This window comes from Primulina tabacum, chromosome 18, assembly GCF_025594145.1.
Source record: "Primulina tabacum isolate GXHZ01 chromosome 18, ASM2559414v2, whole genome shotgun sequence".
Taxonomy (NCBI): domain Eukaryota; kingdom Viridiplantae; phylum Streptophyta; class Magnoliopsida; order Lamiales; family Gesneriaceae; genus Primulina; species Primulina tabacum.
In genome coordinates, this window is record NC_134567.1 from 31,068,718 (window position 1) to 31,085,033 (window position 16,316).

General features: G+C 33.2%; 3 protein-coding genes across 4 annotated transcripts; 2 read left to right on the plus strand and 1 right to left on the minus strand.

Moving 5' to 3' along the window:
* Positions 1-1,948: 1,948 nt before the first annotated feature.
* On the minus strand, positions 1,949-5,002 carry LOC142533664 (alcohol dehydrogenase 1). The gene is made up of 10 exons (XM_075640508.1): positions 4,842-5,002; positions 4,568-4,704; positions 3,878-3,924; positions 3,453-3,778; positions 3,288-3,370; positions 3,138-3,213; positions 2,983-3,044; positions 2,611-2,706; positions 2,365-2,526; positions 1,949-2,281 (listed from the first exon to the last, which is right to left on the minus strand). Exons 1-10 carry the CDS (start codon positions 4,876-4,878, stop codon positions 2,165-2,167), a joined length of 1,143 nt encoding a protein of 380 aa, XP_075496623.1. The 5' UTR covers positions 4,879-5,002; the 3' UTR covers positions 1,949-2,164.
* A 2,623-nt stretch (positions 5,003-7,625) lies between these two features.
* LOC142533456 (bidirectional sugar transporter SWEET1-like) lies at positions 7,626-9,690 on the plus strand. Its single transcript, XM_075640222.1, has 6 exons — positions 7,626-7,785; positions 7,905-7,941; positions 8,062-8,157; positions 8,240-8,522; positions 8,629-8,748; positions 9,411-9,690. Exons 1-6 carry the CDS (start codon positions 7,743-7,745, stop codon positions 9,570-9,572), a joined length of 741 nt encoding a protein of 246 aa, XP_075496337.1. The 5' UTR covers positions 7,626-7,742; the 3' UTR covers positions 9,573-9,690.
* A 3,645-nt stretch (positions 9,691-13,335) lies between these two features.
* Positions 13,336-15,181, plus strand: LOC142532880 (bidirectional sugar transporter SWEET1-like). 2 transcript variants are annotated; one of them, XM_075639406.1, is made up of 6 exons: positions 13,336-13,551; positions 13,651-13,687; positions 13,938-14,033; positions 14,273-14,552; positions 14,656-14,775; positions 14,861-15,181. In XM_075639406.1, the coding sequence occupies exons 1-6, from the start codon at positions 13,515-13,517 to the stop codon at positions 15,044-15,046; spliced, it is 756 nt and encodes a 251-aa protein (XP_075495521.1). In that variant the 5' UTR covers positions 13,336-13,514; the 3' UTR covers positions 15,047-15,181. The 2 variants fall into 2 exon arrangements, with proteins under 2 accessions (XP_075495521.1, XP_075495522.1); XM_075639407.1 differs by lacking the exon at positions 13,336-13,551 and having other exon boundaries at positions 13,676-13,775.
* Positions 15,182-16,316: the final 1,135 nt, after the last annotated feature.

A 16,316-nucleotide genomic window follows, 5' to 3' on the forward strand; every position in this document is an offset into this window, starting at 1 on the left:
GTGACCGCACAATGGGCCCCTATAACTATGCGAGGCAAAGTGCTACGTGCATGGGAGTCACCTCCTGAACCGCGGGACAAAGTGCTACATTGCGAGAGCCACCTCTTGAACATGAAGGAGCCACCTCTAGATTTTCGGCGCCGATGGATCGATTGGTCAGGCCGCAAGGAGGACGTCGTGTTCTGATGGAGGGGTGATTGTGATACCTCTTGTCCCACATCTTTAAAAATTAAAGATTTAAAATGAGTTTATAATTAACTACAATGGACTTCTATGACAACTTGAGTTAATCATTTTCGTAAAGCGAGAACGAATACGTAGTTGCTATAGGGACCCATTGTGGAGCCACGCAGCCGCGGCCCGGGCTTGGAACGTGACACAACGGGTGTCCAGAAACTCGTGAACAAATTATTACAATCGAACATGATAACAGCGAAACCTAACAATCCAAAGCCTAAGCCGTAGCTATTCTGTATAATCATGCAATCGGCTTCTTTCTTTTCTCTTTTCAGCTTTAGACATCTGACTAACAACACGTCATGGTGAACTGTAATCGAATATTTAACTGCCACTTCTTTTTGAGTCGGGCCATCATACAATCTATGTACATCAAAATTCACCAAAAAAAAGTTAAAAAAATAATATTTTTTTGTTAACTTTTTCCAACATCAAACATACCTTATCAAGAAAATTTAAACTCTCGTTAGGTATTACTCCAGCAATGATGGGCCGATACTGAAAATACCATAACACTTCTTGGGCTTTAATTCTCTGAATGACTGTATGTCATATCTTATTTCCTGCACACACAAAAATTATTAAATTAATAATGATTTATTTATCTATTTTATCATTAAAGAGTAGCACCAACAATTACCTGCATATCAAATTTTGCCAATATACTCTGCATATAAAATCTTGCCAATTGAGATCGGGGTCTCAGATCGTCACACGTAGCTATTGATCTCAATCTATATTGCAAGATAAACGATTTGACAACTTGGAACTGAGTTCCATTTTCACCAAGTAAATTTTCTCTTTAAGTTCACGGTCTCCTCGAAGTTCGAGGATCCCAAATGAGAGTTATTAAAAAGATCTACACATCAAAATGGTATGTGGTGGATGTGAAACCTGGATTTGAATACCTGATATTCAGTAGAGCATTTCAATGGACTCAGTAGCGCAAATATGCAAGCATGCATGGAGTAATCCTTGGTCACGGACCGAGGACAGAAAGCGGTTCAAAATTTGAACTCTAACACTTCAAATTGTTCATTCGCTACCACATTGCATAACTGCATAAATAAATCCATATCAAGACAACAAATCTTATTGTTATTTGGCTGACAATGAGTCCAGTAAAAATGAGTACAACTTGACATTTGAAAGTGAACTAGTTTACGTTGTTTTTCCTTCATATGCTAAATAAGTTTCAAAAACTCAAGTTAGCTTCTTTTTTTTCCTTGATATCGACCCAACTGTTAAATTGTATACAGATGGATCCATCAATTCATCAAGTTCAATATTTGACAGAAAAAAAGAAATTTCATTGTTTCGAATTTCCTAATCAAAATACAATTGTTGTCCAGTACTTTCGCAAGAGAATAAATATTTCAGAAAGTCATCAATTTAATATCAAGAACTCGTATGTACCTTCTGCTTGGGCTGTCCATTCTAATTCTTCTATTAAAATCAATTTGCTTGAAATGTACCGATAAAAAAAGCCCAAAAAACTAAGAATTTTTTATAGAGGATTTTTGTTCGCGGGAGAAATTTTGATAAAGGAACTCAAGAAACTCTATTCAATAGATCATTTTGTTTTTGCGCTTAACAACTGTAATTCCTTATAACCAAGTTCAATAATAATAATGAAAGAAATATAATTTTAATAAGCAACTATTATGTCACATATGATTCGACTATCGAACAAATACACAAGTCTAAGATATATTTCAACAGCTGTTGTCCACCTTTTTTTTTTATTGAACTTGATTTTAGCGAATTACAAAAACTAAACAGAACAATCCAACAATAGCCAAGTGAACTCTCCATTCACCGCGGACAATCGATTTTATGAAAATCGATCTGATCTTAAAATTCATAGACGTCTACTACAGATCCATCCAAAAACTTATTTATTCAACACACTGTCAACTACAACATATTATTTCCCCATGTCGATGATACAACGCAGGCCCTCACCACCGACCATGAGGTCGAACGCCTTGTTGATATCTGAGAAAGGAACTCTGTGTGTGATGAATTTGTCCAGCTCGAGCTCCTGAAAACCAAAATAAATTCATGGATCAACAAAATGATTTTATGAAATGGTAAATACGTGCATTGTTATGTTGATAAAATCACCTTATTCATGTACTTCTCAACTACGGCTGGGATGTCGCTCCGGGGCTTAAAGTTACCAAAAAAAGTTCCTTTAAGAGTCCTCTCATTCAACACATTGAGAGGATGAGTTTTGAATGCATCGTCCTTGCTCGGAACTCCAACAAGTACGGCAACACCCCAACCCTGTAATGTGGCAGCAGATTTTAAGATGAAATTTTTTTGTCATTTCGAGAAAAAGTGAAAAATTTTGATAGGAGGGATGGCTACATCGTGAACGCATTCAAAAGCAGATATCATAGCATTAACATTTCCTGTGCACTCTAAGCTTCGATCGACTCCACCATCTGTCATCTCTGCAATGACCTGATATTATCAAAGAATAAAGAACAAATTAATAGCGGAAGCGCGATTACTATTATGAAATATTTTGAGTATAGTTATTTCATATCAAAAACCGTGATAAAAGACAAAGTTATTTGCGGGCAATTTCCCATGTGTCATCGAGTTAGCTCTGGGCGGCCTCTATTGCCTACTACTACGTGGCTGGTATGTCGAACATATATTTTCCTCATATAGCTTTTATGTGATAGTTCTAATAAATAAAATGGACCAGAAATGGAATAATGCAACAGGATCAACCTCTTGAATAGGCTTGTCATGATCTTTGGGGTTCACAAACTCCGTCAAACCAAATTTCCTTGCTGTCAACAAGAATACAACACAAATACCGGTTGTAAATCACTGTTGACCAGTCATTGGAAAAATCAGTAGCTATGCAATAATTTTTCAGTAACCTGCATCGAACCGATTCGAGTTCAAATCTATTCCAATGATCCTCGACGCCCCACAAATCCGGGCTCCTTCGGCTGCCTGAAAAGCAAGAGAATAAGCATCTACTCCCTAGAAAGTAAAGTATAAATAGAAGCATTTCAGCATCATCTCACAGCTAAGCCAACAGCTCCCAATCCGAAAATGGCAACAGTCGAGCCTTTTGTCGGTTTGGCTACGTTCATAGCCGCGCCAAGTCCTTCATGACAATGCCAAATTTTAATCCCAAAGCCGTTTTTCTATACAGTTCGATATTCAATACAAAATGTAAGAATGCTAACCAGTTGATATCCCACAGCTAAGAACACAAACTTTATCCAGTGGCGCTGCAGGATTGATCTTGGCGACGCAGCCAACATGCACAACCGTATATTCGCTAAAAGTGGATGTTCCAAGAAAATGATATATTGGTTGCCCGTTCTTGGAAAACCTCGCCTTGCCATCACTAAGCATGATGCCACGCTCTGTGTTTATCCTCAAAGTTTCACACATGTTGCTTTCTGCTGATTTGCAGTGACGACATTCCTTGCATTCGCCAGTGAACACGGGAAGAACATGGTCGCCTGGTTTGAGATCTGTGACATCTTCACCTACACTCTCGACGATTCTACATTCATACAATGAATTTTTTTTTTCCAGATAAGTAACGAGTATGAACTTCATAAAAAATATGAATTCGAGAAGTTTTGTTCAAAGTTAATCATACCCTCCAGCTTCATGACCAAAGATGCGAGGAAAAAGTGGTGTTTGCCCCTGAAACGAGATTGTCCACAGCTTAGTCTTAATCTTGTTAGCTATAGTATTCATGTCAGTGTGTTTTATACCATGTTTAAAAATATCTCTGTTTTTTATTCTTTCTTTCAGTTGAGGTTTTGGCTACTTTTGGTTATGTGAACTAGAGATCGTAGTAGTGAGGAATTTATATTGCCATTGAGCATTGTCTCGAAATTTCATTCTTCTTATGCTAACAAGGGATTATCATACTAGTTCTCTTCAGCTAGTGATAAAATCAGAATCTTGACCAGACATACATCGTATCATGTTACAATTACTCATTGAGAAACAACAAAAATACACCTAATAGTCTAGTTCTTTTTCTGAGGTCTCCTACCTAACAATGGTTCTTGTTAGCTTTTCAAAAGACAGTCGATGTTACGATCTTGATTTCGTGAGAAACTATGAAATAATTAATAAGTATGGGAGAGCGTCTGAAATAAATTAGTACTCTAGTCTTGGTCACTTTCATGAACTTTCGGCCGGCCTAACATAGATGGCTCAAATGCAGAGCACAATCCCAAAAGTATGAACACGAAAAGAAAACAGATCCACAAAGAACTGCGTGGTATATAAATGTGAAGTACACTCAGCGAGACACATTTCGGAAAGAATCCAATACCTTGGCTTCCCAGAAGTGCAGATCCGTGTGGCAAAGTGAGGTGAAAAGGATCTTCAGTCGAACTTCCATTTTCTGCGGCGGTGCCACCTCCACTTCTTCGATCACCAGTGGCTTCCCTGCCTCCCATGACACGGCGGCTACAAGAAGACAAGTGTCAGTCAAATTAATTAAGACAATCCTTCAGATACGGAGATCATCAAAACCCAGTTCCTAATTCAATCGAAACCCAAGGAATTTTTAAAATATCAACAGTTGGCTTTGATCAAGAAATGACCTTTGCATCGAATAACTTGCCCAGCTGAGCTCGACATCGTCTCTTCTGTAGTGCAGTGCGCTAATGTTTGATCACCTAATTATAATCTTGCGATTTAAAGTTCAAGAACATTCATACATTTGCTGTCTGTAGCGCAGGGACGCGTGGAGGGGCTATGAAGTTACGTGGAGCTTAGTAATTTTATATCTTCTTCCACAAAAGCGTACAGTAATAATCTCTAGTTTCTAGTGTTCTCTTTTTATTAAAAAAAACAAAAGAACAAATCGGCCCGTGCCAGTTGGAATTGAGAAATATAACAATCTCGTCCCTTGTCTGTTTGAACCTAACATGTGTACTAGGATTAAAAATAATAACAAATTTATATCTCTATTTTGTCGATTGTTTTTTGGATTAAAAATGAAATCTATTTTCCAAAAATTCAAAAAATTTATTAAAAATCATAAAATTTAAAATATAGAAAATTTATTCTTTTAAAAAAATGCTATACAAGCACACAACACATGAAAAAATATTATAATTCTTATTATCAATCAATTAATTTGAATCAATTTCAAATATTATTTTAAATTTCTTAATAATGTTAAATTATATACTATGTGTTGCTAGGGTTTAGAAGTCTTTTACCATATCTCAACTGATTAAGAGCATATAAGTTGTTAAGATGAATTTCAAATTTGTTTTTCAAAATATTCTCTAATCAAATCGTTTTCTCTAAATCAAATGCTCTAATGAAATCGTTTCCCCTAAATCTTATAAATTTCAAATTTATAAGATGAATATTTTATTCAGCCTGATTTATAAAAAAAATATTATTTTTTATATTAAAAGTATAATTTTCATTTTAAGCATGAATCGAATCGATCCATTTAAGAGAAGTGATTAAAAAATGGGAAAAGAGACACATTTACACATGAAGTGTACCACATTTTGTATGACATAGTAACACAATTTTGTGGGCAGTGAGTGAACCCAAAGAAATGTTTTGATTGAGAATTTTTCACCAACTTCCCCTAATTTTAATTGTCTGGCTAATTAACTCATAGGAATAATTTTCAAAACAAAAATCGGTTCAGTTACTCCTAAAATTGCAATTTCGATCCATTATATAGATTTGTATGTTACTTATCTTGTTGATATTGGTGTTGGTGTTGGTTGGTGTGTAGAATTTTTGTGTATGAGCTCGTTTGATAAGATATTATATGATATGATAAGAAACAATGTGATTCTAAAATGATTGAGTTGGATGTGGAATATTAATTGATAAATAATAATATGTTTAGTTTGAATGATAATTAAATTTGACGTAAGGTGATAAATTTATAATTATCATTTTAGTAATTAATAATTATAATTAAAAAATTATATATCTTTTTTATATATGAAAGATAATATTTTAATTTTATATTTAATGATTTAATTGATATATGATGATGATGATAATAATAATAATAATAATAATAATAATAATAATAATAATAATAATAAATGTATAAATGGCAAACCAAACATTAGATGAGATTTGATTAGTAAATTAATATTATCAATCCTATCCAAGCAACTAAACACAACCAGACGCTATAATTTTTTTCCCTTCAATTTTTGCGTTTTTTTCATGTGTGTTGATGTAATGTTGACTTGACACTAATATGTCGCTTAAATGTGAAGTGCGTATTAATATATATTCTCGATGAAAATACTTAAATTATCAAAAATTTAAATTATTGGATAAAGACTGCAATTTTAATAATATAAATGACTAAATTTGTAAAAAGACAAATCCATAAGACGGAAACCTACAATGTTCTTGTTCAATTAATTACCAAGTGAAAATCGAAATGAACTATCAAACACAATTATAAGGCATATTAATTTTCATCGTAACCAACCGATGGAATTATACATAATTAACAGGGTTAAATGAATCGGTCTTTATATGTATTCGATTATAGCAAATGCATAAATCTTTAGGACCAAAAGATATTCATCAATATTTGTATATATTATGATCTTTTATGTGTGTGGTATTTTAGATATACCATAACTAAAAGATTAAATTTATCTAGAGTTTTGAATATATCAATTACTGTATCCACAACTTGACGTGAACTAGAACTCTGGTTAGGTCAGACTGAAAATCCTATAAATATATGTAGCCTCCAGTATAGACACACATACACAACAACACACAAATACACAAATAATATTCTCTCTCTTTTTGTAATTCTTGGAGAATCGCCGGTTATCTCCGAAAGTTTAAAATGTGCACGTAATCAGAATATTGTTGATCAGACAACCGCGAAAGGAAGAAAATATTGTTCGTGGGATTGTTTGAAGGAGTTGCTCGTAAATCGAGTTAGAGATCCAACAACAAAAGTGTGTCTTATTTCCGTTGAAAAGGTACACATAATTTATTGTTATACACAATAAACTCTAACAATCATGATAAACAATTTAGCATCAAAGGGGAATTTATAAAAATTCTAGTACACCAGAATTGACAAACGAATTGTCGGAAGGTGGGAAGCTAAAGGATATAATATTTACACCCCTTGTCATATTGGATAAGTTGCTAAAAGAATCCCGAGCGGTGCTCCATCGTAACCCTTCACGCAAAAATCATTTCCTACCAATCGCTAAAACCTAAATAGCGAGTTTACGCGTTTTCTGACGTACCAATGCATGGTGCAATTCCATGTCAATGAGATTACGGAGATATGTGCGGATGAGGGCGTAATTTGCTACATTCAATTAAAAATTGTGGCTACTTCTGATTTTTGGTTCTATTTAAGTCCCCCCTTCATTTCTTATCGACGATCACCACCACCACTGTGACAAGCTAGCTTATTCAAGAAATCAGCTTTTTGTTTCGAAGTCCTAACAATTAATAAATATTTGATTCAGATGATTAAAGAGAAGGCCCTGCGTTTGGTGTTTGGAGTTTTTGGTGTGTTTTTGTTAAATTTCTGATCGTTATTAATTTATTTTATTATTAAGCTATGTTTCTTTAATTTAGTCACTTAAACTGTTATCATATTTGTGACTCTTTTATGTTTTACTGCACAGGGAATGCTACTGGATTGTTTCTCTTCCTGTCGCCAGTGTAAGCAAATTTTTTTGATTGTAAAAATTGATGTCTTAATCCTTATATGTATTCCTCAGTTGCTACAATAATTTTTCATATTTTTGAGGTAAACTAATGGTTTTGATTGAAATATGATAGGGTGACATTTAAGAGGATCGTCACGAAAAGATCAACCGAACAATTCTCCGGCATTCCTTATGTCATGTCCTTACTCAACTGCTTACTCTCAACTTGGTAAAATATGTTTCTTTTTTTTCAAAAAAATTATGTTTCTGTATATATATAAAAATACTTGCTAGTTATACTAATCATGCAGGTATGGGCTTCCTTTCATAACAAAAGATAATGTCTCGGTGTCGTCGATCAACGGTGCTGGTGCGGCGATAGAGTCGATATATGTGTTGATATTCCTAATATTTGCACCCAAGAAAGAGAAGGCAAAGATTTTAGGGCTTCTGTGCTGTACTCTCTCCGTGTTCTCGGTTATTGCTTTGGTTTCGGTCTTGGCCATTCACGACGCCAATAAAAGGAAGAACCTCTGTGGTTTTGCCGCCACCTTCTTCTCCATAATAATGTATGCTTCTCCTTTATCTGTCATGGTAAGATACATCAATCTTTCATTAATCAAGAATTTTCTAAGTAGCGAAGTGTGGTTAGGGAGTAATTAACTAAGATGAAAATATTTTGTTTAATTTATTTGTGCAGATGATGGTGATAAAAACCAAGAGCGTGGAGTATATGCCCTTTCTCCTATCGCTCTTCGTTTTCCTTTGCAGCACTTCCTGGTTAACCTACGGGCTTATTGGAAAGGACGTTTTCATATTTGTGAGTTGTTATTTATTTCGTTTTCATTAGCTAGCTAGCTAGCTAGACGACCAAATATATATATCCAACAGATGCGTTTATTGTGTGGTTTTTATAATATAAACATTTCAAAATGTAAATAATAAACATGTGTGGTTTTTATAAAAGATTAAATTCGTAGAAGTGATTAAATTTATTGTTTGTGAAGAAATAAAGACAAATCATAAGTGAATAGAAACAAAAATGAAAAACTGAAAATCAAGAAGTGTCTAGTGTATATCAAATTAAGAATCACTTTTGAATAATTAGAATCATCTTTAAGATTTCATTTAAATTAAGCAAAATCTGATTTTAAAAAACACATCGAATGTGATTTTTTTTCTTTCAACAATCATTTTTTTAATGATTGCAAACACTACTATATATAGATTCAATATGGATATATAAGGATTTTGCTTAATATAAACATATTTTATGAAACCCAATTTTCAAGTGTAAAAGTGAAACAGTACTGATATATTAAAGATGGAAGGCCCGAAAAATCAAAATTTCTTAGCATTTCTTATATAAAAACAAACAAATTCGACCGAAAACATTACATGGTGTGCCTCAACAGGTACTGAAGATTAATTAGTTAACGATATTTGATTTTGATTTAATGTGAAATCATCATAAATCTGCAGGTGTCAAATGCATTTGGTTGCTTATTCGGAACGATGCAGTTGATATTGTATGCAATTTACCGCGATAATAAAGGTGAAAACAGCAATATAATTACCGCCGATGGCTCATTTGAAAAGGGGCCAGGGGCATCCAACCGTAACCAATCAAATAATTATTCTTAATTTTATTTTACTACATTTTCTAGCCGCTCTAATTAAATCATTGTTGAAAATATACTTTTTTTTATTTTTCTTTTTTTTTTACTGGATAAAGTTTTTATTAATAATTGTTGAAATAACTGCAAAGACCATATATATGTATGATGTATGTATCAAATGAAAGACTACTTATTATTGACCAAATTGTTTTTTTTTTTTTTTTTACTTTGATCCTCTAATCTATACCTTTTCACCCTTAGGGTTTGTCGAATATCCATATGATCCAAACTTTTGATACAACATGGTAAAAAATAATTAGACCATCACATACCTTGACGTAATTGCGGGTCATGAAAATAACCCGTTATTTTTATCCTAAAAGTAACATCTCATACGTATATCTTGAGGGACGTATACAATTCTACTGTTCTATTTAATTATATATCTTCGTCGTAAAAAAAAAACATAAATATCAATGAGTAGGTCTCTTGTGAGACGGGTCAACCATACCGATATTCACAATAGAAAGTAATATTTTTAACATAAAAAGTAATATTTTTTCATGGATGACCGAAATAAAAGATATGTCTCACAAAATACGACATGTGAAAAGTATCTGAAAAAATTCAAATAAGAATGGAAAGAAAACAAATAAGCACAATCAAAGGGCCCCAGAACCTTAAATGAAACACATCATTCAATCCGAATCGCCGCTGCAATAAATAACCTGCGTATTAAAGTTACCTTAGCCCAACGCAATTTCTTTCTTCTTCCGCATCTGTCGTTTAGTTTACACACTCTTTAAAATAATTAATTTTCAAAATTCATCCATATTATGTGTACGTATTTTACAAAATTTATACGTAACATTTAATTTTATGTATAAATAAAACAAGTATTTCGATTCTTGATCTTAATAATTAGAATCAGTGGTATGTGAGTACGTAGCTAATGATCAGTGATCACCACATTAACAATTGTGCCTGATTTAGTAATGAATTTGAATCCAACTCGAGTAGCCCTTGTCTTGAGGGCAATGTAACCTTCAAAACACCCTAGCTAACTGATTGCTATGCGTCTTCCCGATTTTTTTGATGATTGTGATTGTACAGATTTAATTTATGCTCATCCGTTCTACAAACAACAGCATGTTGGGATACATCGATAGCGGAATATATATATATATATATATATATATATATATATATATATAAACTGGTAAAATGATTTTTTTATTCATTAATTCGTCTTTGTGTTTCAGTTTATTAACTTTTCAAAATTTGGTCTTAGTACACTGAATTTTAATTTTTGGTCTAATTGTTGATATGATGCTGCACAAATCAACATTTTTCGACGTCACGTAAGTAATTTCATATGTCACGTCAACGCTTCGACGAAATAGAACAAAAAATATGCACCTGAACCAAAATTTAAATACTTAATGGACCAAAATAAAATATAGAACAAGTTAATGAAAAAAATAAGGTTATTTTCCCAATTATATTCTAGTACATGCACTCGATATATACGTATCAAAGATGATCTAAATGACTTAATTTTAATGCTTTCAGACCTAAAAAAGAATATTATTTCATTGGAATTGAATGGTTGGCATTTATATGGTTATATTAATTGACTTGAGTGATCAGCATATATAAACTGATCACACCTTATCAAAAGACGATGCATGAGTATTATATATATCCCCGAAGACGAGCTGCGGTTGTGGAAAGAAGAAAAAAAAGTGGGGAAAATAATATTCTTTACGTGAAATGAATGAGATATTTCAAAAATAAAAATTAGTGAGAAGCTTACGTGCAGCTGTCTGCATGCAACGTTGTGCACTCTCTTGTCTTTTCTATTTATGATATCCATGCAATTTCCATCGTCATCTAGAATATGCCTATTGGCACCGCCCGGAATTCCACTTCTCCTCCAATAATAATAATAATAATAATAATAATAATAAGTAAATGAATGAATGAATAAATAGATAGATACATGATTCGTACTTTATCATACTCCGATTAATTGCTTGCTAGTTTATTACTGGTATGATTCAATATTAGATTCAATAGAATAGCAAAATAAAATTTATTACGAAGGATGAGTTTTTGTGTGTGTGGGTAAAATGGAACGATTTTCATTAATTGTGTATGATGATTGACCAGCAGAGTATTAAAGAAAAAGAAACGAAAGGAAAACATGTGATATATAAGATTAAATCTGGTAAAGTTCAAATTTAAATCAAATGTAAAATTCTGAAAGGATTGAATTTTATATATTTTATTTAAAAATTGTGTACATGACTTGATTGAACTTTTGAAAGTTTATAGGGTGAACTCAATTAATTTCTTGAAGAGTGTGTGTCATCACAAAAAAAACGTGATTCTTCACTGTTCATTTTCAAAGATATGTTTTTGACTTTTTGGTATTAATTAATCTCAAATTTTGTTTCTACTCGATTTACTTACGAGTAGGTCTCTTGTGAAACGATCTCACGGATCATTATCTGTGACACGGGTCAACCATACCGATATTCACAATAAAAAATAATATTTTTAGTATAAAAATTAATATTTTTTCATTGATCACCCAAATAAAATATCCATATCACAACTATGACCCGTGAGACCCTCACACAAGTTTTTACCTTTACTTAATTAGAGTCTCAAACACTACAAGAAATTTCAGAATTAACAACACACATACGACAACGGTTTTAACTACAACGGTTTTTCATTTGCGACGGTTTTGAAAATCGTCGCAAATTGTAGCTACGACAACAGTGAAAAACCGTTGTCTTTGAGCGAACCATTTAACAACACTGGCTTTAACAACAGTTTTAAAAGGACTACGACAACCGTTGTCGTATGTCATTTTTCTTGTAGTGAAAGTTGGTCTAGTTTCGATTATGAATCTGATGATAATATTTTTATAAATAAATATAATTTTTTTATGGATACTTTTAATCTTAGTATTTTCTTCTCATTTAAAATTATCTTTTATAATTCATTCAAATAAATGAAGAGATAAACACATTATCTAATAAGTATATTTTTGTTATTCAAAGTGGATAAACTCTTATATATATATATATATAAACGGATCGTATTTTGTGAGATGGATATCTTATTTGGGTCATCCATGAAAAATTATTATTTTTTATGTTAAGAGTATTACTTTTTATTGTGAATATCGGTAAGGTTGACCCGTCTCACAGATAAAAATTCGTGAGACTGTCTCACAAGAAACCTACTAGCTCATAAATAAATACAGTTTCTTATTTCTTTTACAGCATATATATATATATATATATATATATATATATATTTCATGACTTGGTGTGGCAAACAATATGGTTGCTGTAAAAAAAAGAAGAGTATTTTATATTTTATTCAATTTTTTGAAGTTTAAAAAGTTCATTTAGAATGTTGGAAAATATGGTTTTATCAAATCAACGAACTTTTTACTGGCCTGCTAACTGATTTTTTCAGCTTCACAAATATAGTCACAAATTCTTACGTTCCTAACCACCAGACAGTTTAAATATCTGACTGATTCTTTGATTCCATTCAAGGAAATAAAGAAACAAGAAATAAAAGATAGCAAATGATAATATAAAATTAACCACCAATATATTATATTTTAAAAAACAATAAAAAATGGTTAGCTGTAATTTTTTAAAAATGAAATTCGCTATGCATGAGGCCATAATTCAAGTTCTCTCTCACAGTCACACTGTTGCTTTCTAACCCGTTTTGGTCTATATATATGTGTGTGTGCCTCTTCACTGATTTTCTCAACCTATGAAGCTCACACACGCACAACACACACAGCGTTCTTGAAACTGGAAGATATCTTCTTTTCAATTCTCCGGTGTGTTTTTGGGGTGTTTCTTGATCAGGGTTTTTCAGTAAACACAGTTCTTTGTTGAGTTTTGTGTTTCAAGAACACGAGGAAGATATGAAGAATACTCTGCATTTCGTCGTCGGAATATTCGGTGGGTTTTTTCCCATGTATACTCCGAAGAATATTTTCTTGGGTTGTTTTTTATTTTATCTTCGTCTTCTGATTTTATTGTTTTCCGGTCATTTTGCAGGGAATGCTTTTGCTCTGTTTCTTTTCTTGGCACCACTGTGAGCTTCCACATCCCCAGAATTAATGATCTGTTTTTGTGTGCACTTAAGGACTCACGTCTTTCATGCTTAAAATTATGGATCAAATGTAAATATTTTGTTCTTATGGCTCGCTTTGGCTGGCTGGATTCACTCTGTTGTTATGAGTATCGCTACCTCAAGATTGAAGAATTGTCATTTTTTTTAAATCTTTTTATCATCTTATTAAGGTACTTTCGAAAGGTTATAATTATATGATGATCTCTGATAGGATTACCTTCAAAAGGATCATAAAGAGAAGGTCTACTGAGCAGTTCTCTGGAGTTCCCTATGTCATGACCTTACTCAACTGCTTGCTTTCTGCTTGGTGAGCTTCTTGAAATTTTTTCAATCGAGCAAAGGTTTGCAGCTGTTTTTTCACATATAAAGATATTCTCCACCAAACATATTTAATTTTCTAAATATTTTCACTCTTTAATTTCCCATAACTAGAATGACATTCGAGCTGTCTCATTTTCTATTAGATCACATTAGTGAAAAAGAAAGTCGTACAAATTGGTAGAGTATGCAGATGATTGAATATTTTTCATGAATGAACTTATCTAGGTACGGTCTCCCCTTTGTGTCACCTAACAACTTGCTAGTTTCAACAATAAATGGCACCGGTGCTGCCATTGAATTGGTTTACGTGATGATCTTTCTCATATTTGCAATGAAGAAAGAAAAGGGCAAGATCCTGGGATTGCTCACTCTTGTCCTCGCCATTTTTGCAATTGTCGCGTTTGTTTCTCTATTCGCTCTCCATGGCAAAGGCAGAAAGCTTTTCTGCGGAATCGCGGCCACTGTCTTCTCCATCATAATGTACGGTTCACCTTTGACAATCATGGTGAGTTTCAATTTCTTTGTTTTTGTAAAATGTTTTTGTTTTCTAATGGTGTCTGAAATTATTTGGTTTCTAACACATTTCGCTTTTTGTTATCTATTTGCAGAGGATGGTGATCAAGACCAAAAGCGTGGAATTCATGCCCTTCTTCTTATCATTGTTTGTGTTCTTGTGTGGTACATCCTGGTTTGTCTTTGGCCTCCTTGGAAAGGATCCCTTTGTTGCTGTAAGTATATGATATTGAATTGCTAAAATTATGAGAGTGCTCACGAATCTGTACACAACTGATCATATTAGTACAATATTTCCAGATTCCGAATGGATTTGGCTGTGGATTAGGTACGGTGCAACTGATACTATACGCCATATACCGCAATAACAAAGGCCAGACCCAGAAAGGTGCTACTAGTGAATCCCTGGAGATGGAGAAAAGCACCTCCAAGCCCCATCAGGAGAAGCCATTAAACAAACATCCATCACACGACGAACAAGTCTAAGTCTCCGGCCCAGGAAACGATCGTCGAATTCACAACTTCATACTCTGCAGAATCGTTTCTTTTGCTAACTCATGATTGTAATCAGAATGGATTTTATCGTAATTTCCGAATAACATAGGTTGTCTGTTGGTTTTATGTTCGATCGTTAAAATTTCGTTTCTAAACTTCCAGTTCCAAACAATCCATGGCTCTTATCATTTGGTTCTTGTTTCCAGTCCGTATCTTTTTGCTGAATATTTAAATTTTAAGTTTTAAAACATACTAAAATCGTCCCATATATGTACAGTAACCTAGTTTGAAATACACATATCTTCCCACATGGAGGCATTTCACCACATTAGGTACGCTACCACGACAGCTATCCTACAAATACTATCTTTTATTAGAACCAAACATTTGGCTCCAAAAAAACAGATTAAATTTTCATCTGCAATTTCTCATAAAAATTAAGTTTAATTTCACCCTCGGTCTTCGTTCAATCTTGCCACTCTTCTTCCTGGATCGATCTTGGTTCCTACTTTGATGAGATAATGGTTATTGCCATGCCAGAGATAGAGTTGGGCGGTGGAGGAGCCAGGGATGTGTTTTAAGGGTGTCTTTTGTCACTCTGATTACACATGTAGCCATATTTGGGATATGCTAAAGTCTGGCATCCAAATATGAAAACGACACTACAACTGGGTTCCAAAGGTGAACCACATGCTGACATGCATGTCCTATCATTTCTCAAGATCTGCTCAGGCTACACAATTCCATTCTAACTTGCTTTCTAACACTTTCTTTAACTCGATAATTACACACACATATACATTTCTGTCCCAACTTGGTATGCCTCTGGCATGTGTTGATGAGTTGAATGAAATACATTCCTATCTCTCACATTTATTATCTCAACTCAGCTGTTGCAATATGCTACTCTGGTAATAACAGGAAAAACTATTTAAAAACAAGAAATACAAGGCCAAATATATGTGAAGATTAGAACTTTTAATGAAGATGAATACTAACTAAAATTTAGCAAAATAGTATAAAGTTGAACCTTAATTGAGTCAATACTAAGATTACATTAGAATTTTTAGTAAAACACTGAGGCACCCTATAACAAAAAAAAAACTTGATGCCAGTAAAAATTTAATTTACGCTTCTAAATAATCATGAAATGAACACACATGTATCTAAATCCATCATCTCACATGATAGGTAGAAGGAATGGCAAACAAAGCAGTGAATGATATTTTCCTGTCAAAAAAATATGTTGGTTTCCCTAGTA